Raw genomic sequence first — 24,548 nt, 5'->3', positions numbered from 1 at the left:
GCAAATTGTATGAAACAGCTTGTCAAATCTGAAACTGGAATATCTAATCCATTTGAAAGTGAGAATAGGGTCTGGGCTAGCAGATTTTCTGCCAGTTACTCTATTTTTAAATGAACAAGAAAAATGTCTTGATATAAGCTTTGTGTAAAGCTGTTTTACAAGTCTGATTTTCCTAAGCTTAATCAATTATGAGATCAGACTCTCTAAAATACAGTCAATTTACTTTGGCAGGAAGCTTTACAGCTCTTGGTAAATAATCAGATGAACAGGAAAGAATATATTGATTTTTTTTGCCTTCAAAAGCCATGTTCCTGCTGAACAAATAACTCTAAGATTAGGAGTGAAATCTTAAAATATGAAGTCCGTAGCAAAAATCCCTTTCATGTTGACGGGCTCCAGTTTTCACCCCGGGTACTTCTGGGGTTGTCTTCCTTAGCATCTGAACTAGTACACTGATACCCTGTTAGTTGTTCTACTTACTGCTGTTTGCCTGATCACACAGGTTTCCCATTTTTACACATCTAATCAATATGCTACTGAATATTTCATGACTACCTCGGAAAAGACAAAAACAAATGACATATTTTTTCCAGCAGCTTGGGAAATGGACTGCATGTTATTGCAGTCAAATTTATGAAATATGGCTGTCACAATGCTGGCAAGCATCAGCCTTTGCACATTTTGCAGACAAATAAACAGCACTTTGACTGGAAATCAGCTTATTATCGAACCGCTTCGTCTCTGACGGCAGACACAGGGAGCGTGCATTGCTCAGACAGCTGCTCCCCTCTCTGCTGGGCTAGCGGTCTGTTTTATGGCAGTTCTGCAGAAACTCCTTCCTCCTCCAGAGCAGCCTCCGTTCTGTTGTCTTGTTTGTACTTATCTGCTGCTGGGACACTTCCCAGGAAGGGCTGAGCCTGAGCCCCGAGGAGGGAACTGGGTGGGGATCTGGTTGAGTACAGCGAGCGGTTATGTTCAGAGCTGATAACGTCTTTCCGAAAGGGAGCGGGCCGGGCTCACCGTAGACCTTTCTCTGCCGTCAGCAGTCCGCAGCTCCCCCTCGCAGGCAGCGGGCTGCCAAAGCCCGATGCAAAGCAGGACCCGCTCCTGCCCCCGGCACTTCTTGTCTTGTCCTCGGAAGGGCAAACCAGGCCTGAGCGCAGCCGTCCCCGCGGCGTCTGGGCCGGGCGCCACCGGAGCGCTGCCGCGGCCCGCGAGCCCACGCGGGGCCCTCCCCCACGCGGGGGAATGCGGCGGGGCCGCTCCGCCTCCTGCCGCCAGGGGGCGCCGCGCCCCCCGATGGATTGATCCACGCGGCCCGCCGGCGCGGGGGGAGGGGGGGGGCACCGGGCGGCTGCTTGCGTGTGACGGTAAATCACGAGGGCGTGGGGGGCCAGACGCGCTCACTCCCGGGGAGGGGGGTCAGAGGGGCACCCCTGCTCGCGGGGAAGGGGGAGCGCCCCGGGCAGAGGGCCGTTAGGTGCCGGTGGGTCCGCAGCGCAGGGCCGGCGGCTGGGAGCAGGCGGCCCCGGGGGAGCCCAGCGCCCCTCGCTGGCCCTTTTCCCTCCATCCTCTCTGGGGGAGCGGCATGGTCCGTCCCGGGCGGGGCGTGAGGGCGGCCCTCCCCTCTTCCTCTCGCGTTGGTTCCGCCTGGAGAGCTTTGGCTGCCGCCGCCGTCTCTCCCGCTGCTGCTCGCGCCCGTCTCCGCTCCGGGCCGCTCGGGCGTTTTCTCTCTGCCTTAAAGTCGGTGAGGAGACGGGCCTGGGCGGGAGGGCGGCCGCCGTGCGCTGCCGGGGGGAGGCGGCGGGCGGCGCGGCCGGATGGGGCCGGCTGCCGCCAGGCGAGGCCAGGCCGTGACGGCCGCGGCGCACTCGGGTGGAGGCGGGGGGGCTCGCTCTCCATCTTCCCCCGCACGGGCAGCGGGGCGCGGCGGTAACAAAGCCGCCACCTCCGCGCCGTGCGGCGGGGTTGAGGGGCGCCGCCGCAGCGGGCACCGCGCAGGCCTCGGCTCCGCGCAGGTCTCGCCAACGCCCTGCCGCCGCCTCCGCCTGGGGAGGCCCGGTGCGTGCCGGGTAGCCGGGGCGGGGGCCGGCGTCTCCCCGCTAGCGGTCCTGTGCCGCGGGGAAAATGGAGGCTGGGGAAGGGAGGGAAGGGAAGGGGGAGCGGCGCGGTCGCCTGCGGCCCCGGCGCGGGGTCAGGTGGCGCCGCCGCAGCGCAGCGCAGGGCGGGCCAGGAGCGGCCGCAGAGAGCGGGAGGCCGGGCGGGGAGCTGGCGGGGCGCGCAGGACGGCCGCCGAGCCCCTGGGGGCGGGCAGGCTCCGTTGTCAGCCTCCTGAGGTGTGTTTCTGCTTTCTTGCAGGGTGTCTTTTATGAATAATCAAAAGCCGCAGAAGCCGACGCTATCAGGCCAGCGTTTTAAAACTAGAAAAAGAGGTAAGCTAGCTGCAGTACGCATGCTGTCAGTACCTGCTGTCGGTGCTGCGTGTGTGGCCTTTTGTAGAGAGCCCCCAGTAAAAAGTCGGTTTCTGTCAGTGAAGTAATGAGCTTTTATGCTCTTACAAATCTTTTAAATGAGATCATGCTAAATACGAAGTCTTGAGGCTAACTCTGGGTGCTAGAATGTCCTCTGCACTAATAAAAAATACTTGGCAGTAAGAATTGTAGCTGAATTTACTGTGATAACCTTGGCTTAAGAGACAGTTGTTCTAGAACTGTACTGAGTGTGTTTAGCCTGAAACCAGAAGCATCTAATACTCCTGAGTTACAGGAGAACTCCAGCACAGGCTTGTTGCAGGTTAATACATACACGTAAGGAGCATCTAACCTAGTAGGAATTTCAGTGTTAGCTGCTGGATAAAAGTTGCGTTGTCCCCTTAGTGCTATAAGAATACCTGATTTAAATTAAAAAACAAACAAAACAAAAACACCAAACCACCACCACCACCCCCCCAACCAAACAAAAAAAACCCAAAGTGTGGGATGTGCAAGTGCATATCTCTGTATGTGCACAATTACTCCCATAAGAAGAGTTGATGACTGAAGAGGTGTGATGAGTAATTTAGTATTTTGGTGGTGCTTTCTTAAACTTAAAGAGGAAGTGGGGACAGCTCTTAGAGTTTCTGTTTAATACTGTTTTATTAATTTACTAGCAGTGTTCCAGCTCAAACTGGAGGATGCTACAACACTAAGGATGCTGTACATACTGAAATAGTAATTAAGTTGTACAGAAACAGATGTTGACTTACAGAACCTCTTTTAATATTAAAGTATCTTGAGAAACTGTTGAAGTGAGAGAGTTGGATTTAGTCTGTCCAGCAGATGAAATGCTAGCATTCTGGGTTTTTGGCTCTTTGTAATCATTTAACCATAGTTTGGCTTCCAAGCAACTCTGCAGTAACAATGAGCTTCATGGATCTGTCCTGGAAAATAACGGATCCAGTATTTCCAGACTTCCACCCAACTGTTACCAATGTGTTGATACTTGCACTGAATGTAAGGACATTAGTATGGCCCTTACAGGAAGCTTGGTAACAGATGCTAACAAAACTGGCTAAGCTGTCATAGCACTCAAAGTAAGATTTGGAGCTAGTTCTGCTTCTTTGGAAGCTTTTCCTCTCATGGTCTGCATAATCTAAGGACAAATTGAGATGAGTAAAGCTGAAGACCCCTTCCATTTAAGGCTTTCTGTTAGTTACACGGGTGGATTTATTGCATATTAACTATGCCCTACCCATAGTGAAAACAAGACTATGATCAACTGATGTATCTCAAATGTGAAGAAACAGGTGTTCTGCCTTAACAGCATCAAAGGATGCTAAATATATCTGCAATTATAGTCCATCATTTCATGTTTGTTTAAGACTAAGAAGTTATCTCAGATTTCTACATTTCTCCCAGGCACTTGAGGAAAAGCAATTGCTTCAGGCTCCATATTAAGAGGAGGGGATGGTCTTCATAGCCAAAAAGCAAGTACTGTCAATTGGCTCTAACATGATAATGGTATGCAGCTTTTCAGTCAGAATATTTAGTCCAAAACAGTGAGAGTCCCAGAGGGCTGAAACAGAACATGAGTAATGGAGTAAAATGTACAAAACTGTAGTGGCACGTGTTAAGAATTGCCTTCCAGCATGTAGCTAAGCCTCTCTTTTTGGAGGGAAAGAGTGATCTAACATGTGAACAGGGGTATAAGAATGAAACTGAGATGTCAGATAAGCTTTATTAGAGCCAACTAATGATCATCACAAACAACTGTTCTTCTTAGTGAAAGTACTGTAAGAATTCAGTTAGAGGTAACTAAGGAATGTTTTAGCTTTTGATAGCCTTTCCCCCAGCCTTGACTGAACAGGGGAGTGAAAGCAGTAAAACTCTTTACTGCTATATTGGCCATTGAAATTCATTTTAGGCTACGCTGTTAAGTCACTATTTGTGCTAGTTAATACCAGTCGTCTTAGAAGACTGGAATGATCTCAGTTCTGTTTAACTTCAGGCTTGCCAGTGCAAGTTGTTTTGGTTGGTTGGTTGGTTTGTTTGTTTTTAATAAGATTAAAACAACAAACTTTAAAAACCAAACAGCTGTGTGTGGCAACTTCATTTCAACACTTTGTCTTTACAGATGAAAAAGAGAGGTTTGACCCTACTCAGTTCCAGGACTGTATTATTCAAGGTTTAACTGAAACTGGCACTGACTTGGAGGCAGTAGCAAAGTTTCTTGATGCTTCTGGTGCAAAACTTGACTATCGCCGCTATGCAGAAACGCTTTTTGACATCCTGGTGGCTGGTGGAATGCTGGGTGAGTCCTTTTGATGGGGCTGCTGTCAGCCTTTGTTCACTTGACTCTAAAAGGTCAGTTTTCTTTCAGTGTAAAAACTCTGCTAAAAGAGCCCATTGAGTGTGTAGAACAGGGTTTAAGTTATCTGTGGTAAACTATCTGACCATCTTAGTGACTAACTGAGCAATCAGGTTACTTTAGAAATACTCTGTATACCCTACCACACTTTTGCTTGAGTCAGTTTATATTCTTCAAAGTGTAGACTGTACAAACTTGGCTTAAAGGAGAATATATTGGATTTTTTTTTTTTTTACCAGGAGTGGATCTTGACTCTGTAGTTAAGTTCCCTTCTGCTGATGTGAGATGACGAATGCTTTTTTCAGGTGTGTGGTCTGTGGTTGCAAGGCAGTGGAGTTGCAACTCCTCAGGAGTTGCCCTGAAAGATTCTGACATGATCCTGTGCTTTGTGCACCCCACCCTGTTATTTTGGAAAGTAATATTGTTTACAGAAGAATCTGACATGCTTAGTCTTGGAAATGGTATTACAAATCGTTTGTTGTAGGCCATAGTGAGGTCTTGGGCTCTATCGGATGTCAGGGAGTGAGAAATGAGAGGGGTGGTGGAGTCAGCAGAAAACAGAGGGAACTGAGGAAGTGAAACGTGATGACGAAAGATCTTGCAAACTCATGTGCACACTGTGTGTAAAGAGCAGAGCAGATGCTCACTGACCAGGTAAGAAGTAGATGAAGCTAAATGAGGTTGAAAAGTAGTAAAAAAAAAAAAGTGGTACTTCTAGATTTAGACTTTACCTTTCCTACTTGACTAAATACTGTTTAGTGAGAAGGGGTTCAGATGGTAGGGACCTATTTAAAATACGCAGGCCATGAAGAGCACCCTTTATGTTTTCCGCCTAGACTGGGAAAGGTCTGTCTCAGATTTTAGCATTTGTTATGCAATAGTTGGGGGGAGGACTTAAATGAGAAATTTGGCAGTTGCAGAAGATTTTCTGGAATGTAACAGAAATAGAATTCAGATTACCTAAATGCATAGGGGGAGGCGAGGAAATACCTGATGCTGGGCCACAGTCAGACTGTGGATGGCAGTTCTGCAGTGGGGGTGGCTGGTGTGGGAGGATGCATCTGTTGCATGTTCAGGTGGTCTTCACACCGATACTGTAGAAATGTCAGGTGACTTGCTCAAGCAAATGCTGGAAAGCAAGGCTTTCAGAATGGTTTAACTTCATTAAGTGTGCCCTTATCTCAAAGTGTCATGACACTGCATGAAACAGTGTCATGCAGACTGAAGTTACTGTGATGTTCCTTTTGGCTCTTTTGCTGATATTACAAGAGCTGGTGGCATAAGTAAACTTGTCTGCCACGTGGAGCATCGCTGTTTGAAGTTGTTAATGTACAAATTGTTACAGTCTGTGGGTTTACGTTCAAGAGTCTTAACCAGTGCATACTGTGTTAGGAAGTGTTCCTTCTAGGAATGAGGCTGAGGGGGAAGGGAAAAATGCATTGCTGCATTAATGGTGATATAGGGGTCCTTTACTCAACTCCCTCTCTGTAACAAGTACCTAAGTAGACTAGCTTTGATCTTTAGTCAGACAAGGCCAAAATAAAAACTGGTATCCTGTTGCCTTACCACCTTTTAATATTCTTACCACTAATGCTTATCTCCATCTTTAAGTCATGTTACTGACTAATACATAACAGAAGGATCCCCCCTTATATGTAGGATGGCATAGAAATCAGTGATGAGGTATTCTGGCACCGGAGTTGGTGACCTGAATCCTAAATCTACCCTAGTTAGTGAAGCAGCCTGGTTACCAGTCAAATGTCTGTATTAAACTGAAGAGGACTGGTGAAGAAGCATCTTCTAATTAGTAGATAAAAAGCTAAGTGCCTTTCAAGACTGAAGTTTCAAGCTCATCTCTTCTGAATTAAAACTGAATTTTGAACGTGCATCTCTACATGTTTCATCTCCTGTTGTGACTTACTCTGTTATTTAAAAGACACTTACTTACAAAGCAGCATTATTGCAGCAGACACTAAAAAGACACTTGCTAGGATTAAGCAGCTTTAGTGTCTTCCTTTAAGGGAAGAGGAGCTCAGATGGTCGTGTTAACTTATCCAAACGTAAAAAATCCAGTTAGCAGTAGGGGGTCAGAATATTTAAATGTTCATATCTAAGCTACTGGTTTTAAAGTTCCACTACAGCAGAGGGAGCAGATGGAAATGTAGGGGTGTCTTTGGTGATCCAGTCATTCAGTTCATCATTAAAGGACATGTTGCATGTTATGGGTATTGGAATTCTTACTGTGGAGACTACTCAGTACTCTCACTGGGGAGTAATACCACTAATGCTGAAACCCTTCTTTAGCCCCAGGTGGTACCCTGGCAGATGACATGACACGCACAAACGTCTGTGTATTTGCAGCACAGGAAGACCTAGAAACCATGCAAGCATTTGCTCAGGTTAGTTCTGAAATGAGTACAATTTAACTTAAACTGTTCAGTGGTCAAAAATGAAATGTTTGTGTAGTTGAAAGTTTAGGTAAAAATAACGCATGGCTTTAAGAAGCTTACAAGAAGAGGTAGAGTAGCACTGTTCTAAGCTAAAAGTGCTCTAAAGAGTTCAGACCAATTTTACTGAACTTGATTTTTAAAATTCTAATTAAATGTTAGTTCAGAGCAAAAAATAATACCCTCTGTATCTTTTTAGGTTTTTAACAAGCTAATCAGGCGTTACAAGTACCTGGAGAAAGGCTTTGAAGATGAAGTCAAAAAGGTATGGAGTAGGTCCTTATCAGCAGGCAAATAAACCTTCCAATTCTGCTAGTTAATCTCTCTACACAGAAGAGTTATATCATACAATGGATTATTAAAATAGAACAGTTGTTAATAGAATAACAGCTAGCTTGTATGACTAGTGGAGAAGATTACCAGTGAACTAGTGCTTTTGCTAGTTGAATAGCTTGATTGAAACAAAAGTGTCTAACATGGAGGCAGTAGCCAAACTTTAGTGAGAGATGGTAGTTTTGTGGCAACTTTTCTTACTTCTTACTTCCTCTTGCAGTTGCTGCTGTTCCTGAAAGGGTTCTCGGAGTCTGAGCGGAACAAACTGGCCATGTTGACGGGTATTCTGCTGGCCAACGGGACACTTAATGCATCAATTCTCAACAGTCTTTACAATGAGAACTTGGTTAAAGAAGGTAAGTGTTGCCCAACTCCTCCTTTAGGGAAGGATGGTGGGGGACAGAACCATGACAAGTAAGTGGAAATTGTGATGATAGTACACTCTTGCAGGTCGCTAGTTTCTTCTAGTTTCAGTGATAGATTTACTACAGGATTAGCAAAGGTAAATGTGCTGCCTCACAACCTGGAAGGTCTTGCTAAGACTTCAGAAGACTAGTCTTTTCAGAAAGCTTGTGTGCAGGACTTCCCTGCATGACACTGGGGCCTGCTGTCACTAGTGCTGCCCAGCAAGGCAGTACTGTATTTTGGAGAGGGACCTTTCAGGATGCAGAAGACGTGTCATGTCTTTAGGCCCCTTCCTAAATTGCAGCAAGGAGAGTTGAGTTTAGTACAGGGAAGCCTTCATGATGCTGAGTGGTGAGAAAAGTCCAACATGCTGGAGGCTGCAGTATCCTCAGGCGGAGGTACTGCAGGCTGTGCTAGGGCTGCCTCTGAGCAGAGCTGCTGCTGCTTTGAGCAGGGGTCTGACAAACCAGGTGTCCTGTACTCTCAGGCCTTATGATTCCCTTTGTTTTGAATTTCAATAATAATATTACTATTCCTGTTGCACAGGTGTTTCTGCAGCTTTTGCAGTCAAGCTGTTCAAATCATGGATAAATGAGAAAGATATTAATGCAGTGGCTGTCAGCCTTCGTAAAGTAAACATGGATAACAGGCTGATGGTGAGTACCACTGAAATTATTGATTTGCTACTTAAGATAGTTTAGTAAATAGTACTCAAAGTACTTAACACACATTTCTTTTGTGAAAGAGTTGTTGTAAACTTTGTTTTCAGGAACTCTTCCCAGCTAACAAACAAAGTGTTGAACACTTCTCCAAGTACTTCACTGAAGCAGGACTAAAAGAACTTTCTGAGTATGTTCGGAACCAGCAAACCATAGGAGCTCGGAAAGAGCTGCAGAAAGAACTTCAGGAGCAGATGTCACGGGGAGATCCATTCAAGGATGTAAGTATTTGTCTGTAGACAAGGTGTAGGTTCGTTTTTTTTTTTCTTTTTTCTGTAGGAACTTAGCTCAAATGACCTGAAATACAATAGCATCTAATACTAATCTGAAGATATATGCCTAATTAAATACTGAACTTAAACACCTAGCTCTCACTAAGAATTAAAATTAGGACCAGGGTGTTCTGGTATTAGCTTTGTAGTCTTTCCTTAATGTCCTGAATCCTGCCATGTGATCAAGGGGGTTGTTTGTGGTTCTGAAGGCTTCTAGGTTGCCTTTAGAACAGAAGTTTTAATTTAGCTTACTGTCATATGTGGCCTATGTGCTGACTCTTTTATTCTATCTGGCAGATAATCTTGTACGTGAAGGAGGAGATGAAGAAAAACAACATCTCGGAACAGACTGTGGTAGCCATAATCTGGTCTAGTGTAATGAGCACGGTGGAGTGGAACAAAAAGGAGGAGCTGGTAGCAGAGCAAGCCATTAAGCACTTGAAGGTATTGTAACTTAAGTGTGGACTTTTGCACCGGTTGGGTAGGGCTTGGGCTTGCTTCTACCTCCAGCATCCTTTTAAATGAGTTAAAACCTACAACCCCCCCTAATGCAGAGACAGACAGGGAATCCTTCCCCTTGTAACTGTGATATTATAGTCCAAGTTACTGAGGCAAAAGCAGCGTGACTTCTGCGAAAGCACTCTGGGGTGGTGCAGGGGTTGCAAACTTCTAAGCAGTGGCTGATGGAAACTGTGAAAGCAGTCTAGTCAGGCAACAAATGTGAAGTGCTCTGTGTGTGCCAATTTGTTGTTCCCGTTACAGCAATACAGCCCTCTACTTGCTGCCTTCACTACCCAAGGTCAGTCAGAGCTGACTCTTCTATTGAAGATTCAGGAGTATTGTTATGACAACATTCACTTCATGAAGGCCTTCCAGAAAATAGTGGTGCTCTTCTATAAAGGTAACTTCTGTGGGGTTGTAGGTCTGGGGGATTGTTTTGTTTGGTTATTTTTTTTTTTTAAAGCCTGTATCTGCAGAATGCTTCAGTCCTGATAAGACCTTTAGGGAAGATCAGTGCTATGACATTGCACTGTATGAGCTGAGGAATTTTCTACCTTCTGTTTGCAAAGATGGAGCAGTAAAATGCAAAGGCTGTCCTTGGCACAATGGAGGTACACTCCTCTAGACAAGGATGATGCCTGTTGACTAGATTTAAGAGTTGTGGTAGATCAAAGCTAAATTTAGATTTTAAGGCTCTTTGGCCCTTTTAAATTAGGGAAATATACATGGCAGTGTATTCTTCTTAGTTCTCTGTCTGAACACTGACTGAATAGCCAGAGATTGAGACCACCAAGGTGTTCTGGAGTGCTGTAGGCTATCTGTTAAATGGCTGTTAAAAGGTGTTACTGAAAAACATGCTGTGCACCTGTGGAAACACCACAGGAACATAAGGAAACTTATTGTTAAACTGAAGATTATATTGTACTTGTAAAATTTAAAAAACAGTTCAACACTTCCTGTGGTGTACTTCGGGCTTTAAAGAATTTGCATCTGTTCTTAGCAGTTGACTGAAGCTTTCCTTAGTGTGTCATCTCAAATAGCTATGAAACACTCAAAACTCTTAGTGGGAGTGAAAGTGCAGCTCCTAGATGCAGTGCTCGGGAAACCCCCAGCAGCCAGTCTGAAATGCATGGTTCTCAGAATTTTAAAATAGGAGGCACTCCTAGCGCAGGTCTGTCCAGTCATTCCCAGGGAGGGAGTACGTATTGTGATGCTTCTAGGGGAGGAAGCAAAGGCTGCCAGGCAGGGGTTCTCAGTAGCTGGTGTTCAGTGGTTTGCTGTGTTAATGCTGCCCTTGCATATCTTACAGCTGAAGTTCTGAGTGAAGAACCCATCCTGAAGTGGTATAAAGATGCGCATCTTGCAAAAGGAAAGAGTGTTTTTCTGGAGCAAATGAAAAAGTTTGTTGAATGGCTCAAGAATGCTGAAGAAGGTAACCGGCAGCTTAGCTCACAAGCCGAGCTTGTTCATTTTGGGAACCTTGGTGCAATAACGCTTTGGGTTGGGGGTGGGGGGGTGTTAATTGCCCCTTGGAGACTAGGTGTGCTCCCCAGTACTGGCTAGACAAGCTTGCCAGTGGCATCCCTGTGGATCCAATAGCAGCTGTTAATGGGATGCAGGGCAGTGGCTGACTTGGGAGCTGTGGGGGGGGCTGACCTGCTGGCAGTCTGTTGATGAGGTCTCTCTGTTCCAGAGTCAGAGTCTGAAGCTGAAGAGGGTGACTGACCTGTGAAACTCTGTCCTCAGTAAAGCAAACAGGAGCTGTAGATAAGTGTCATGTCTCATGTGTCCTTCTGATTCTTACATCCTACCTCCCTGTATCAAGCATGATATAAGGGCTCTCATGGCAATTTATTTTAACTGTTTTCTATAGTTACTGAAATACTGGGTTTAGTTTTTAAAACCATGTTTTAAGTAGCTTACAGGAGCGATTATAGATTTGACTCTAACCTGCATTGGTCCTTTCAGTTATATTCTACCTCCTGTATTTTCTACTGTAATAATGTAATTTAAGGCCTTCCGCAACAAAATCCCTTTTACCCCTTGGGTTTTCTATCTATATTTGAGTAGACATGATAATGGTGAATGAGATTTATGGCAGTTCTGTTTGCAAATTAAACTAAAAGCCTCCAAAGTGAAGAGGCCATGGCTTGTGTGGTAACTTGGTGTGACACTTCAATCTGTACCACTTGCTCCAAATAACCCCATTCATAGGTGGTCATCCATCTCCCCAAGGACTTTGCCATCTCTCTACTGTACTTCCAGCATAAAGCAATCCTCTATTCCAACTGCTGGGTGAGGTGGCTGCCCCACTCCTGGGAGCTCAGTGTCCTACTGAAGAGAAGCTGCTCTGGGGAACAGTAACCGTGGGTGGGGTGTGAAGAGTGGCATCTCTGAGCCTGCTGGCTGTCATGGCTGTTGGCATTCCGCAGGGGCTGCCAGGCTCCCTTGCAGCTAGGCATTGCTTCTGGGGGAGTCTTGCTGCTTCCTCTCTCATGGAAGAGAGAACATTCCACATAGAGCTGCCCAACAGCTTCTTGTGTGCTGCTCTGTAAATGTGTGCCTGCTGGAAGGTAAGGCAGACAAAACTCCCCCCCTCGCCCTGAAGCTTAGATTATTTTATGCTGGCAGTTGACATGTTAAACCAAACAGCTTATCTGCTCCCCCATGTGTTGAATTCTTAATGGAAATTCTCAGGACAGCTCATAATTCAAGAATGATTTGGAAAAAAGTACAGTCTATACTGTTGTGAGCTAATAATGAGCATTAACTGAAATACTGGTAACCAGAGTACACCTACTAAAATTAAAAGAAAAAAAAATAGGTGATCCCAGTGCAATCTGTTCAATACTACAGTGATCTTCCTTTTACTTTGTAATTTTTTTTTAAACAAATGAAGGCCATCCTTGCACTTAATGTCAAGGGCTGTCTCTGTTCTCTTACCCAGAAAGGAAGCATCAGTCACACTAAAGGGTCAACATCAGTCCTAGGTCTTCTGCTATTCCAGTGACAGTTGAATAAAACATGAAGTACTTTCTTGCTGTTAGGAGGCCTATTTTATAGAGCAAAGGGTGTTCTTTCCCATGTGTTTAAAAGTACAATGGGCCTGAGATCTTCATTGACTGAGGAAATGCAACCAGGTTCATCAGTATCTTTTTCTTAAATAAGTTTTATGCCAGCAGCTGGATTAAACTTCAGTATCCAAAAAGTCATAATACAAAATAGGACATTTACAAAATAACTGTACACAATAAATATTTAGCATTTTTTATGTTTCTTTGGTGGACTGACATCTGCGTCAGCCTGCTCAGCTATAGGAGACAATGCTCTCTTTCCCTGTTTCAGTGGGAAGAAGAAAGGATGTTTCAGTGCTTCTTGAAGAGTAATGCGCTTGGCTGGGTCATACTCCAGCATCTTCTGAATGAGGTCAAAGAGGTTTTCATGGTCAGAATCGTGGCAGGTCATGAATTCCTTCATTAAGAAAACAACAAAACATGTTTTTATAATCTTAGAATTGCACTTGAAGCTCCTCTCCCCAAAAGCATTTTCCCCTCTGTCATCTTACCTTCAGTGGCTTACAGCGCCTTGAGACGTATCTACCAGCAGAACTGTGTTCATCCCAATCCAGCCGGTCATGACGGAAGTATTTGCGTTTCCTTAAAGAGACCCCAGTTTGTTACTCAAAGATTGTTTTGTCCCTTCACTAGAATTTTATCAGCATGTTTGTTCACAACTTGGGAACTCATCTGGGAATATTGCACAAGAGTGGCCAGCTTGCGAGATAGAGCAAAAGGATGAAGCCAAGTTTAAACTTCCTTTTAAAACTTGCTATTAAACCTAATCTGAAAATATTTCAATTAAACTATAGTAGTCCAGGTATGGAAAAATGTAATTACCTGGTTTTCTTTATCATGTGGTTTGGCAGAGGCCCCAGTATTCGCTCCATCATTGCCAGGTGTTCCCTGCTGTCATGGGTCTGGAGGGAAATCAAGATAAACTTTTTTGTTCATTGTTGGAGGAAGCTAGAGACCCACACACTAACCTTACTTCACTTTTGACTGTACCCTGCACCCCATAATATCAGATTAAGGACAAGAGTCATCTGTTTCCTGAAGTCAGTCAGTCATGAGCTACTGGAGTTTTTTTCCCTTGACTCTGCCTTTTTTTTTTAATTTGTTCATAAATTTCAAGTGTCAGCAATACTGTCCAGATGACAGAATTAAGGTTGAGTAGTATTTGCTGATGGTGATAGATGAAGCTACAGCTGTTATTAGCTGTTAATATTGTAAATTACAAATGTTAACAGGGTCAACCTTCATATCAAGCTGCTGCCAAAACATCTACTGAAAGCAATTTGTAGAAATCTGCTGAGGAAGTTCCTTTGTGCCTGCATCTTCTGTTCTCTTCAGCTTGGCATTACAGAGAAATGCAGCTTAATTTCTCACACAGACCATTCCCCTTAGTCCCCACCTCTCTGTAGCATATTTTCACCAAGCTGAAGAGCATTGTCCATGCTGCATCATTTCGAGGTTCATAGTTACCTACCGGAAATACTGTGAATCCAAGGTAGTATTCTATGAGAATACATCCTATGCTCCAAACATCGCATGGTTGTGACCATCCCAGTGCTGTGAGAAGATTCAGAAGGTTCATGTTTATACCAGACTGCAAACACTTCAACAGCTCAAGCAAGATACACAACACTTCTGTCACACTGTTCAATAGCATATAACAAATCTTATGCGACAGATCAGCCAAACGCACGTCTACTGACCTAGTATCACTTCAGGAGCTCTGTAATGTCTTGTAGACACTAAAGTGCTATGATACTCATCATCATATGTTGCGCTCCCAAAGTCCACAACTTTGATGTCTGGGTTTCTTAGTGTGCGTTCATCGCATTTCTGAAATGAAACACAATGGGATGCAAGTGCCCAAATAAACCCAGACAATAGCTGAGGGGGGAGGAGGGGAAGAGGACAGCAACTTACCAGTTTGGGGTTATATTCCTCTACATAGTCAGAAGTCACAAATAAAATATTTTCTGGTTTCAGATCTGTATGTGTCAACTTGTTCAAATGCAAAACTGCAAGATAATAAATACAGTTAGCAAATTCCACGAAGAAAGTTTAAAAAATAAAGCAAAAAAGAAACATACATACAGTTCACAGATTTGCAGATCTGATACGCCATCTGTCTGATCTGGTCCAGCCGAAATGGCAGAAAGCCATTCTCTTTAATGAAGTCATAGGTGCTGAGCCCCAGTAGCTCAAAAACAATGCAGACATGTCCATGGTACTCAAACCATTCTAACATCTGGACACAGCGACTGCAAAAGCAGGAAAATACATGAATTGCAACAGGAAGTTGTGTAACACTCAGATAGATACGTCGAATGTTACAGAAAGCGATGTCACAGAAAATCTTAAAGCCAAAACAAAGTACAGTTGGCTTTGTATACTTACTATGTACTGCTGGGATCCGATGCATTTAAATGTTCCAGTACTTGTATTTCTGCACGAGCTGCCTCGGAGTACCTGTCAACATTTTTTACTATTTTCACAGCCACATGTCTCTCTTCCCTGAAAAGACAGGTTTGAACAGTGAGGAGTTTTAACCAAGAATGTCCAGTGATTATCACCATATACATTGTTTGTAACAATGGGAACCTTATCAGAAAAGCTCTTTTTTTTTTTTAAGTACATACTGGCTTAATATAACCAAGGTTCATCTATGCACAAACATAACTAAAATTTAATCTTTAAATTTTGAAACCATACTCAGTACCTTATATCTTGGTATTATTCTTAAAAGATTAAAAGCCCCATTCACCTCCTCTTTGTATTTAAGTATGCTGGGCTAATACTGGAGAAATCTGCACATCTCACAGCCTAACATGACTGTCAGTCAAAAATGACAAGCCACCTTCAGTCATTTAAGTAGTAAAAATGTAACTGAGGTGTCAAATGCCTTCTACAGTGACTCTACAGAGAGACAAGCTAGTTTCATACTATTCTGCACACAGCAAAACTGTGATCACAATATATTCCTGAGTTGCAATATACTCACTGCTAGAACCCAAATGGCTTTGCATCATCACAGATGATACTTTAAGGTAAGCTACATGATGTCAGAGACCTTGCTCACTGTACAGCCCTGGAGTGGTCGAGGCCCCAGGACTGCCCAGTGTGGGGGGGGCCACCTCCCCCCATCAGCCCTTGACCTCTACCAGGCTGGGCTGCGCCTGCAGGAGATGCACCGATCGCCTCATCCACCAGTCCTGCACAACCCTCACGTATAGGTGCTCTTTTTAGCATGATAAACTACCATAAATTTACGTTTGGGACCTGCGGCAGCCTTAAAGAAACAAACAGAGCAGCGTATGAGGAAGTAAAGATACAACCTGACACAATCAGAAAGCCCTTCACGAACCACACTGTGATAGTATCAGTACGAAAGATTCTATGTATTGAATGACAGACTTACGCTTTGTGATCGATGCATTCCACTACTTTTCCAAAAGCACCTTCACCCAAAGTAGCAACAATCTCATCTATAAAGAAAAGAACTCTTAGTCACAGAAGTTGTGAAGTTACTCAGCTATTAAAAAAACAAGCAAACAAACAAAAATAAACAAAAAGACTAAGTACTATCACTGAAGATTATTCTAGACTGCTGCTTTAAATTGTAAATATCTAGCTTGAGAGATGTTCTTGGACAACTCTCATCAAGGCACATTTACAGGGATCTCATTCTAGTGGGTTCATTAACTTCATTTACTATTTTTGGGGGGAAAAAAAAAGGGAAAAAGAAAAAAGAAATATAAGTTCTACAGAAAAAGAATAACAATCCCCACCCCCAAACAAAAAAAAGTCAAGACAGAAAGAAAAGACTTCCAAAGCCCCCTCACATCTTATGCTAAAAGAACTTATTCTATCTGAAAAGTTAATAAATTTTGAAAAATATTCTATACATCTTGCACTTAGTACGTCTCCACTCTGACAGATCAGGTGACCCTCCTCATCATCCTCTACACTCCTGGATCTTTTCCTTCGATGACTCTTCTGGAACGGCACCAAGATCGTCCAGCCAATCAATAAACCCGAGTGAATTCAGGTCAGAATACGAAATTCATTCAGCAGGGAGATATTCAGGCATTCAGATACACGCCAGGCCACAAACGGTTGGCAGGAGCAATTTCAAATTCAGTCCCCGGAAATTCACAGGGCACATAGTTTATGTTACAGGAGAAAAACATGGCAAGGAACAGATTTTCAGATGAGATACTCAAAGTGGCAAGGCAACAAAAAATTACAAACACAATTGTTTTGCTTTTAAAAGATGGGTTCACTGAATTTTACTTTAGGATTTCAGTGCCCGTATTTTTTTTTAAAGCAAAAGGATTTAATAATTATCTTACATATATATATATATATATATATTAAAAAAATAGCCTTGTGGCCAAATTAAAATACGCATCTTAAGTAATCGAGATAAAATCACTGGTCTGAATATTTGATAAGAATTTATTTTTTTTTAAATCATAAAGAGCATATACATTTACTTTAGGCTGTCTCAGCTGAAGATCTTAAATTATAAATCCTATCTTCAGCTTTTTTCAGAGTTAAATATATAACAAAGATCAGAAAAACTGCCCTGCTAGTGGGCAGGCATCATACATATCTGATTCTACAGATTCTTCAACAATACTTAAAACATCTTACTAAATATTTTTTTAAAAAAGTAAAAATCTGTCATTATCTCCTTGCTATTTCAGTGATACTTAGTCAAAAGCAAGTTTAAAAGCTTGTGCTTGGATTTTCGAGTAGGGCTGAAATAAATGCTTGTCATAATAAAAATTTTGAAGGCATGAAGTTGATGCCTGTATTTCAAGTACTCCAATTGATGGTTATTATTCATTAATCTGCTCAAATATATCCAAAGAACAAATAGCAAGACTATGTTCTGTGGTATCATAAGCATAGCTACAAACTACACATTATCACTGAAGGAAATAAAATCCTGGCAAAAAGAATAATCTACTAATACTAGCTAAAGGAATAAACTACTAATATTATTGACAGAATTCCCCAAACCCCCACACTCTGTTACAACTGCCCAGATGAGAATCTATCTTCTTAAAATAAAAAAGTCCTAAATTAAAATTGGTCACACCACCTGTGAATGATCATGACGACAGGTAGTGTGATGTGTCTTGTATTTCCTTTTGTAACTACTCGTCCCACTATGACCTGATGATTTGCTACTGTGATGCCCAGTATCACATCCTTGATTGTACTCGTTTCTGTATTCTTCAACATAGCGTCGTTCATGATGGTCTCTTTCATTTACAGATTTGGTTTCTGAACAGGTACTACAAACAAAGGATCAAATAAACTTCATTAAAATAATTCTAGTAACCCTAATCAAGACTGCTTTTTGTTTTAAGCTGTAAGACATCTCTCCTGAAATATCTCCAACTCAAAAATGAATACGTTATCAGATGACCTGATGCAAATAATAAAATCTTAAAACATATGCGTGCTGATATCATAAGTCAAACGGTTATTTACCTGTCAGGAAGTTTGGAAAGATCATGCTTGCAGTGCTTGTTCTCCTGTGCACCACTTAATGATCTCCTCTTTCTCTTACTAGCACTATCGCATCTTCTCCGATCCGGACTTTCCTTTTTATCCCAATCAGGATAATTCGGTCGCCTGGAATGCCGCATCTGCAACAAAGATATTTTGCTCTTTGAATTACATCCTGTAGACAAACAATTCATTTTCAAAGCCATTAATTATCAAATTAACACTATAATGAAGATTGTATTTTTCCTCAACTACCCAATTTTCTTTTTTTTTTTTCCTCTGCTCTTTTTTCCACGTTATTTTTTAATTCAACAACTTTTTCAAATTAACCAGTTTTGATAGGGGAACATAAACCAATAACCTACTTCTTACAAGAGATTTTAAAAATCAGTATCATGGCTCAGACACTGAACACATACTGTGCGTGTCGTTTCTGCAAAGCTGCTCAGGCACCCAGTGGTGCATGTGCTAGGAAAACGAAGGCTTCCGTGTACTGAAGAAAGGGCACACAAATATTGCCCGGCGTGCTTTTAAAGACTTCAAGGAACTTGTCATAAACTTTTACCATGCCTCTTTCCATAGATTCCCGGAGAACTAAGTCAAAACGCCGATAAAATTTAGGTTATCGCCTAGGTGTTTAGCTCGAAGAGGACAAAATAAGCGACTCGCTACGCGTTTTTTATTTCAGTTCCCAAGCGTAAATCGATGCTAGCTCACAAGCCGCGCCTCAGGCCGACACGTCCGGGCTCCGCAGCAGCGGCGCTGCCACAAAGCGGGACGCGGGCGCTGCCGGCGCCGCGGCTGGGCGGTGCGTGGCCATCGCCCTTCCCAAGGCAAGGGGACGAGGCGCCCCGCGCCCCCCACGCACCCCCAGCGCGCTAACGCGAAGCCGCGGGGCCGGGCCCACCGCCGCCCCGGGCGGCACGGGGTCCGCGCCCCACCAAATCCCTGCTCCGGCAAGAGGCTCCGTTCTCGACCCCGAGCAGGGGCACGGGAAAGGGCTCCGGCCTCCCCCGCTGAAGCGACCGAAGCCATTTTCTCTCCGCACGGAACAAGGCGTGGGCAGAGAACATGGCGGCCGCACGGAGGCGGGGGCACAGGGGCGCCCCAGCCACCCGACCCGAGCCGCCCGCCCCGGCGGGGACGAGCCGAGCCACCGGCGGCCCTCCCCCACGGCAGGAGACAACCTCCCTCCCCCGCACCACAGCCGTGCCCTTCCCTCCGCCCCGCCTTCCCTCGGCGGCGGCCCGGCCCAGCGCCTAGCGCTGCCCTCCAGCCCTCCCCCGCCGCCCGGGGCCGCAGCGAGCAGGCAGCGCCCCTCCCATCGCCCCTACCTCCGCGGCTCGGGAGTGCCGCCGCTCTCTCCGGGAGCTGCCGCTCTCCCCGCCACGGCTGGGCTCAACGCCGCAACTGCCGACCCTCAGCCCGCAGCCCGCTACAAAATGGCGTTGCCAGGAACTTTCTGGAGTGCGGCGGCGCGTCACAAAGGCACACCCGCGGCGTCACCAGGCGGGCGGGGCGGGGCCGCCCCGCGACACCCAGCTGCGATGCCCGGCCGGCTGCGGGCACCTCCCGGCGGCTCCGGGGCCGCGCTCCCGCCGCGGTCTGCGGGGTCTCCCCGTGTCTCTTCTGTGCAGGAACAGGCCACCGGTGCAGCGTGCCCGGCGGTGAGGTGGCCCTGTAAGTCGCTCCGCCTTTCCGGGAGCGTCTGAGGATGCCGGCCCCTTTTCTCCGGCCACCCCGGGTACCGCCGTCAGCCCTCGGCGGGGCGGGGCGGGGCGGGGCGCGGAGCGGGCACCGCCGCCCCGCAGCGCCCGAGCTGCTGGTACCGCTCCCGAGAGCGGTGCTGTCCCCTCGTCTCGCTGCGGGATACGAAAGGCCTTTACTCTCCCAGCTGTGCTACTCGGACTGATGCAGGCGCATTTCACCCGGTCACGACATTCCATGGTAACCCCCTATGCCTCATCAGGTAATTCAGCTGAAGTAGTTCTACTTAAGTGAACCAACCGTGCAAAACCTTCAACCATTTTCCTGCCAAGAACTTTGGAAGACAAGGAACATTATACTGAAAAAAAAAAAAACAACCAAAAAAGAAAAAAAACCCCTCTTTTAAGAATGACTGCCAGAAGATTGCTTTTTTTTGTGAGGCTCTGAATTGCTAAATGATCATTTTTCGCCCTTCGTGATAAAGCCTGTTATTTGTCTCTGTGCTTCCCTAGCCAAATTGTTAGAGGCTCTCCAAGCACGTACCCAGTCAGATTTAAATAAACAGAAGTTTCAAGGACCACATATGACTAACAAATTAAAGATGTCTTTGTAAATCATTGGCATTAAAAACATTTCCGAGTAGTTGAACGCGCTTTTTTTTTTTTTTTTTTTTTTTTGATGTCTAATCTTTTACTAGCTTTTAGTCATGTTTTTGAGTCTGGACAGAACATAAATACCCACTGTAAAACAAACAAACACACTAAATGCAACTCTAAGTAAGTGTACAGATCAGTCTTCTATACCCACAGAATGAAAAAAACCACCAAACCAACCCTCCCACAAAACTAACCTGGCTTCCTCTGCTGCTCACTACTACAGCACACAAGGCAGCTTAAGTCACAGCCAGCCCTCTCACCACCCCATGCCTTGCTGCAGCCCTTCAGCCACCACCTCTCTCAGAAGGAGCTTTCAAGCCTGTCAGCCATCTATCAGTCATCACCTCAGCAGAGCTAACCAAGCATTACGCCTGAAATTTGGTTCTCCAAAAGCCCCAATAAGCAGTCAAACATCTCATGCACGATCTGATTTATGTGGAAAAAGAGCATCTAAGGATAAAACAGTCCTGAAATACTACAACAGTGTATACACATCAGTTCCCTAAAACCCAACGCTTTTTTTATTCTGGGAAGGACTAAACCTTCTGAAACACTTCCAACCCTGATAACTGACCCTCCTCACTCTTTGTTTTTTTTTTTTTTATTTCCCCAGCTGACCCTGTGATCAACATACAATATGTACATTACACGTGCAAGTTTGTCACTGTCCATAGATAATGCACCATTCTTTTCTTTTTGTCCATTGCTCTCCAGCTTAGGCTAAAGTACTATTCCCAGCATGACATACCAGCAAAGGTCACAGACAAGCTAGAATATACATGATGAGACCCCACACACAGTCATAATGCGCAATTGTTGTGTTAATGTACATATTTGTCTTTGCATGGGTAGATTTATTTCAACAGAACTAGCCTTGTGGCTGTAGTGTCTGTGATAAAGGACCAGACTGATGGAAGTAAACATAGGAGTTTATAAAGCACAAGTCGAGAACAATAACAGTACTGTCTGCAACATTTTTGCTATTTAAAGGATTACACACGTCACAAAAGTCCAAACAGCTGGTGACACAACAGCTGACTGTGTGCAAGAACTAAATTGCATGTATGCTGTACTCAGTAACCGCCCACAAAATCACACACTTCCACAGCTGGGCTACTTCCTACTGTGTCTTGCTTTCTCTTCAACAAGTGGATGGGACCAACCCCACCATTATTTTTCCTGTTGTATTCCAGGTTCTCAGAGAGAACATGGGAGACGTTTAGAGCCACAAACAGGAAAACAGACATAATACAATTTTAAAAAGTTAGGATGTAATCCTGTCCCATAAGATCACTCTCCTTTCAATACACAGCTTTAGATAAAAAAGAAAGGATCTAAATTTAATGTATCCTCCAGAGAGCAAATTGCTTCGTGTCTTTGTATTTCACACATTCTATATAACAGCCTTCTTTTTGTGGCGGAAAAAAAAAAGACCTGAAATTGTTTCCAGTTCAGTGCCAGATGGCACCATTTTAACTTATTGGTTTCTCTGCACCGCAGAGAAGTTTCCAGTATGTCCTTCCTTCCGCATGGCAGTAGTGTCAGTGTGGCAGTCAAACATGCAAGTAGACAGAAGCATGCAACTGCTATTACCACTGGTTATATGGAAGAGACAGAAAGAGCACAGAGCTAAAGTAATTAAATCCTTTACCTGACTGACTAAAGTATTAGGGCAAAAAGTATTAAGTTTGGAGCAAGGGCTAAGAGCTTTATGCAACACCCCATTCAGAATATAGAAACTTTGTCCCAGAGAGAGGGTACTGATTAACTCTGCCCATTAACACCTCAGTTATCTGTACCTGGCATACCTTTGCCTTTCTCTTGCAAATAATTTCTCCTCTTTATTTTAAGAGGCAAAGTCTAAAAGTGGGAAATACCGGTCTGAAGCAGACTGCAAGTCAGCTGGACCTGGACCTCCCAAGGATCACAAGGCATATATATGAGAATGGACTTTTTACTAAGTGATATTGACTGATTGGGGGAAGCAGTCCAGAATGGTAGGAGTTGGATGCAGGAACTGTGGGTACTCTCTCCCGTCCAGGTCTCTCATGCACAGTTGGAACTACAAATATACCCTCTCACCTCTACATATTATAGAGTCATAAAATGAACCTCTGTGGAAATTAGTTGATTTTTTCCTGCTTCATGAAAACCAACTGAAGCCAAAATGCATTTTTTAACTCTACAAGGAGGTTTCAAGGAAGAGCAGAACATTCTGCTTTTCCCAGTATGCCCAAGGTGGAGAACTGCTTTTCTGATGTGTACAAACCACTCTTTTCCCCACTTAAGTAACTTTATTTTATGCATACTATACTAAGTGACTCAAGCATAGGATCAGCAATATATATATTGTATCAGGTCTGTGTGGCAAGGTTTTGGTAGCAGGGAGGCTACAGGGGTGGCTTCTGTGAGAAGCTGGTAGAAGCTTCCCCTATGTCCAATAGAACTAATGCCAGCCAGCTCCAAGAGGGACCCGCTGCTGGCCAAGGCTGAGCCCACCAGCGACAGTGGTAGCACCTCTGAGATAACGTATTTAAGAAGGGGGAAAAACAAAACCCTGTGCAACTGCAGCCAGAGAGAAGAGTGAGAATATGTGAGAGACACAACTCTGCAGACACCAAGGTCAGTGGAGAAGGAGGGGGAGGAGGTGCTCCAGGCACCTGAGCAGAGATTCCCCTGCAGCCTGTGGTGAAGACCATGGTGAGGCAGGCTGTCCCCCTGCAGCCCACGGAGGTTAATGGTGGAGCAGATACCCACCTGCAGCCTGTGGAGGACTCCATGCTAGAGCAGCTGGATGCACCCGAAGGAGGCTGTGACCCCATGGGAAGTCCACGCTGAAGCAGGCTCCTGGCAGGACCTGTGGACCCGTGGAGAGAGGAGCCCACACTGGAGCAGGTTTGCTGGCAGGACTTGTCACCCCGTGGGGGACGCACGCTGGAGCAGTCTGTTCCTGAAGGACCGCACCCGGTGGAAGGGACCCACACTGGAGCAGTTCATGAAGAACTGCAGCCCGTGGGAAGGACTCACGTTGGAGAAGTTCATGGAGAACTGTCTCCTGTGGGAGGGACCCCACGCTGGAGCAGGGGAAGAGCGTGAGGAGTCCTCCCTGTGAGGAGGAAGGAGCAGCAAGACAACATGTGATGAACTGATCGCAACCCCCATTCCCATCCCCCTGTGCCACTGGCGGGAAGGAGGTAGAGAATTCTGAGGTGAGGTTAAGCCCGGGAAGAAGGGAGGGGTGGGGGGAAGGTGTTCTAAGATTTGGGTTTTATTTTCTCATTATCCTACTCCGATTTGATTGGTAATAAATTAAATTAATTTTCCCCAAGTCGAGTCTGTTTTGCCCATGACGGTAATGGGTGAGTGATCTCTCCCTGTCCTTATCTCGACCCAAGAGCCTTTCGTTATATTCTTCTCTCCCCTGTCCAGCTGAGGAGGGGAGTGACAGAGCAGCTTGGGTGGGCACCTGGCATCCAGCCAGGGTCAACCCACCACAATATACATGCATATGTATGCATGTATTTTATTTTTCCTCTGGACCAGTCAATATTCAGATATCTCTGTACCCTCTTGTGGACTTTCTTATTTGAGTCCAACAACATTTGGTCTCAAATAAGACCAAACGACAGCTCTCTCTTGTTTGTTCAACATCATCTTGGCCACAGTATCTTTTATTATTTTGGGTGTATCAGGATATTCTTGGTTAGAAGTCTGACCACAGTCTTTTTGTCACTACTCTTTGTTGTGTTTACCCCCTACTGTTTGTGCAATAAAGTGATGAAAAACAAGTTACAGTAAATCCATGGTTACCTAGTTTTGATCAACAGCTATGTAAAGACACACTTACTCTTTCATACCAAAAACATTGTGCCAGAGGCAGAAGCAATTGTTTCTGATCTACCTTTTGGGGAGGCTGAAGAGGTTATCATCCCAACACAGCAGTACAAGAGCAAGCACTCCTCTAAACATGGTCTTTAATCCTCTAGGAGAGAAAGGTTTCATCTATCTATGACAATGCTCTCACCTAGAGGAAAAAATTGTCAAATTTCTAAAAACCAGTAAAGTAAAGAAG

The 24,548-nt window shown here is 44.8% G+C and overlaps 2 protein-coding genes across 5 annotated transcripts; one reads left to right on the top strand and one right to left on the bottom strand.

The window, feature by feature from the left end:
* Window positions 1-1,591: 1,591 nt before the first annotated feature.
* Window positions 1,592-11,293, top strand: BZW1 (basic leucine zipper and W2 domains 1). The gene is made up of 12 exons (XM_072874123.1): window positions 1,592-1,747; window positions 2,359-2,432; window positions 4,612-4,788; window positions 7,150-7,244; window positions 7,492-7,557; window positions 7,846-7,981; window positions 8,577-8,686; window positions 8,800-8,970; window positions 9,319-9,465; window positions 9,784-9,922; window positions 10,832-10,954; window positions 11,216-11,293. The coding sequence occupies exons 2-12, from the start codon at window positions 2,369-2,371 to the stop codon at window positions 11,245-11,247; spliced, it is 1,260 nt and encodes a 419-aa protein (XP_072730224.1). The 5' UTR covers window positions 1,592-1,747; window positions 2,359-2,368; the 3' UTR covers window positions 11,248-11,293.
* Window positions 11,294-12,673: 1,380 nt separating this feature from the next.
* CLK1 (CDC like kinase 1) lies at window positions 12,674-24,541 on the bottom strand. 4 transcript variants are annotated; one of them, XM_072874120.1, is made up of 13 exons: window positions 23,234-24,541; window positions 18,096-18,253; window positions 17,701-17,896; window positions 16,496-16,586; window positions 16,009-16,075; window positions 14,988-15,104; window positions 14,685-14,851; window positions 14,514-14,608; window positions 14,297-14,426; window positions 14,068-14,150; window positions 13,419-13,498; window positions 13,088-13,178; window positions 12,674-12,993 (listed from the first exon to the last, which is right to left on the bottom strand). In XM_072874120.1, exons 2-13 carry the CDS (start codon window positions 18,251-18,253, stop codon window positions 12,781-12,783), a joined length of 1,488 nt encoding a protein of 495 aa, XP_072730221.1. In that variant the 5' UTR covers window positions 23,234-24,541; the 3' UTR covers window positions 12,674-12,780. The 4 variants fall into 4 exon arrangements, with proteins under 4 accessions (XP_072730221.1, XP_072730222.1, XP_072730220.1 ...); XM_072874121.1 differs by lacking the exon at window positions 23,234-24,541 and adding an exon at window positions 19,448-19,841; XM_072874119.1 differs by lacking the exon at window positions 23,234-24,541 and adding an exon at window positions 18,679-19,188.
* Window positions 24,542-24,548: the final 7 nt, after the last annotated feature.

Source organism: Ciconia boyciana, chromosome 10 (assembly GCF_034638445.1).
Source record: "Ciconia boyciana chromosome 10, ASM3463844v1, whole genome shotgun sequence".
Classification (NCBI taxonomy): domain Eukaryota; kingdom Metazoa; phylum Chordata; class Aves; order Ciconiiformes; family Ciconiidae; genus Ciconia; species Ciconia boyciana.
Note: the sequence above shows the minus strand (reverse complement) of the source record. Positions and strands in the feature narration are given on the sequence as shown.

Bases quoted from the DNA above. Each gene is read 5' to 3' on its own strand.
- CLK1 (XM_072874119.1), bottom strand. The intron at 16,587-17,700 runs GTGGTGTGACCA...GTGCCGTTCCAG, and splicing joins GTCGTCATGATCATTCACAG to AAGAGTCATCGAAGGAAAAG. The intron at 14,151-14,296 runs GTCAGTAGACGT...ATCTTCTCACAG, and splicing joins AGCTCCTGAAGTGATACTAG to CACTGGGATGGTCACAACCA.
- BZW1 (XM_072874123.1), top strand. From the start codon at position 2,369: ATGAATAATCAAAAGCCGCAGAAGCCGACGCTATCAGGCCAGCGTTTT. The intron at 7,245-7,491 runs GTTAGTTCTGAA...GTATCTTTTTAG, and splicing joins CCATGCAAGCATTTGCTCAG to GTTTTTAACAAGCTAATCAG. The intron at 9,466-9,783 runs GTATTGTAACTT...TTCCCGTTACAG, and splicing joins AAGCCATTAAGCACTTGAAG to CAATACAGCCCTCTACTTGC.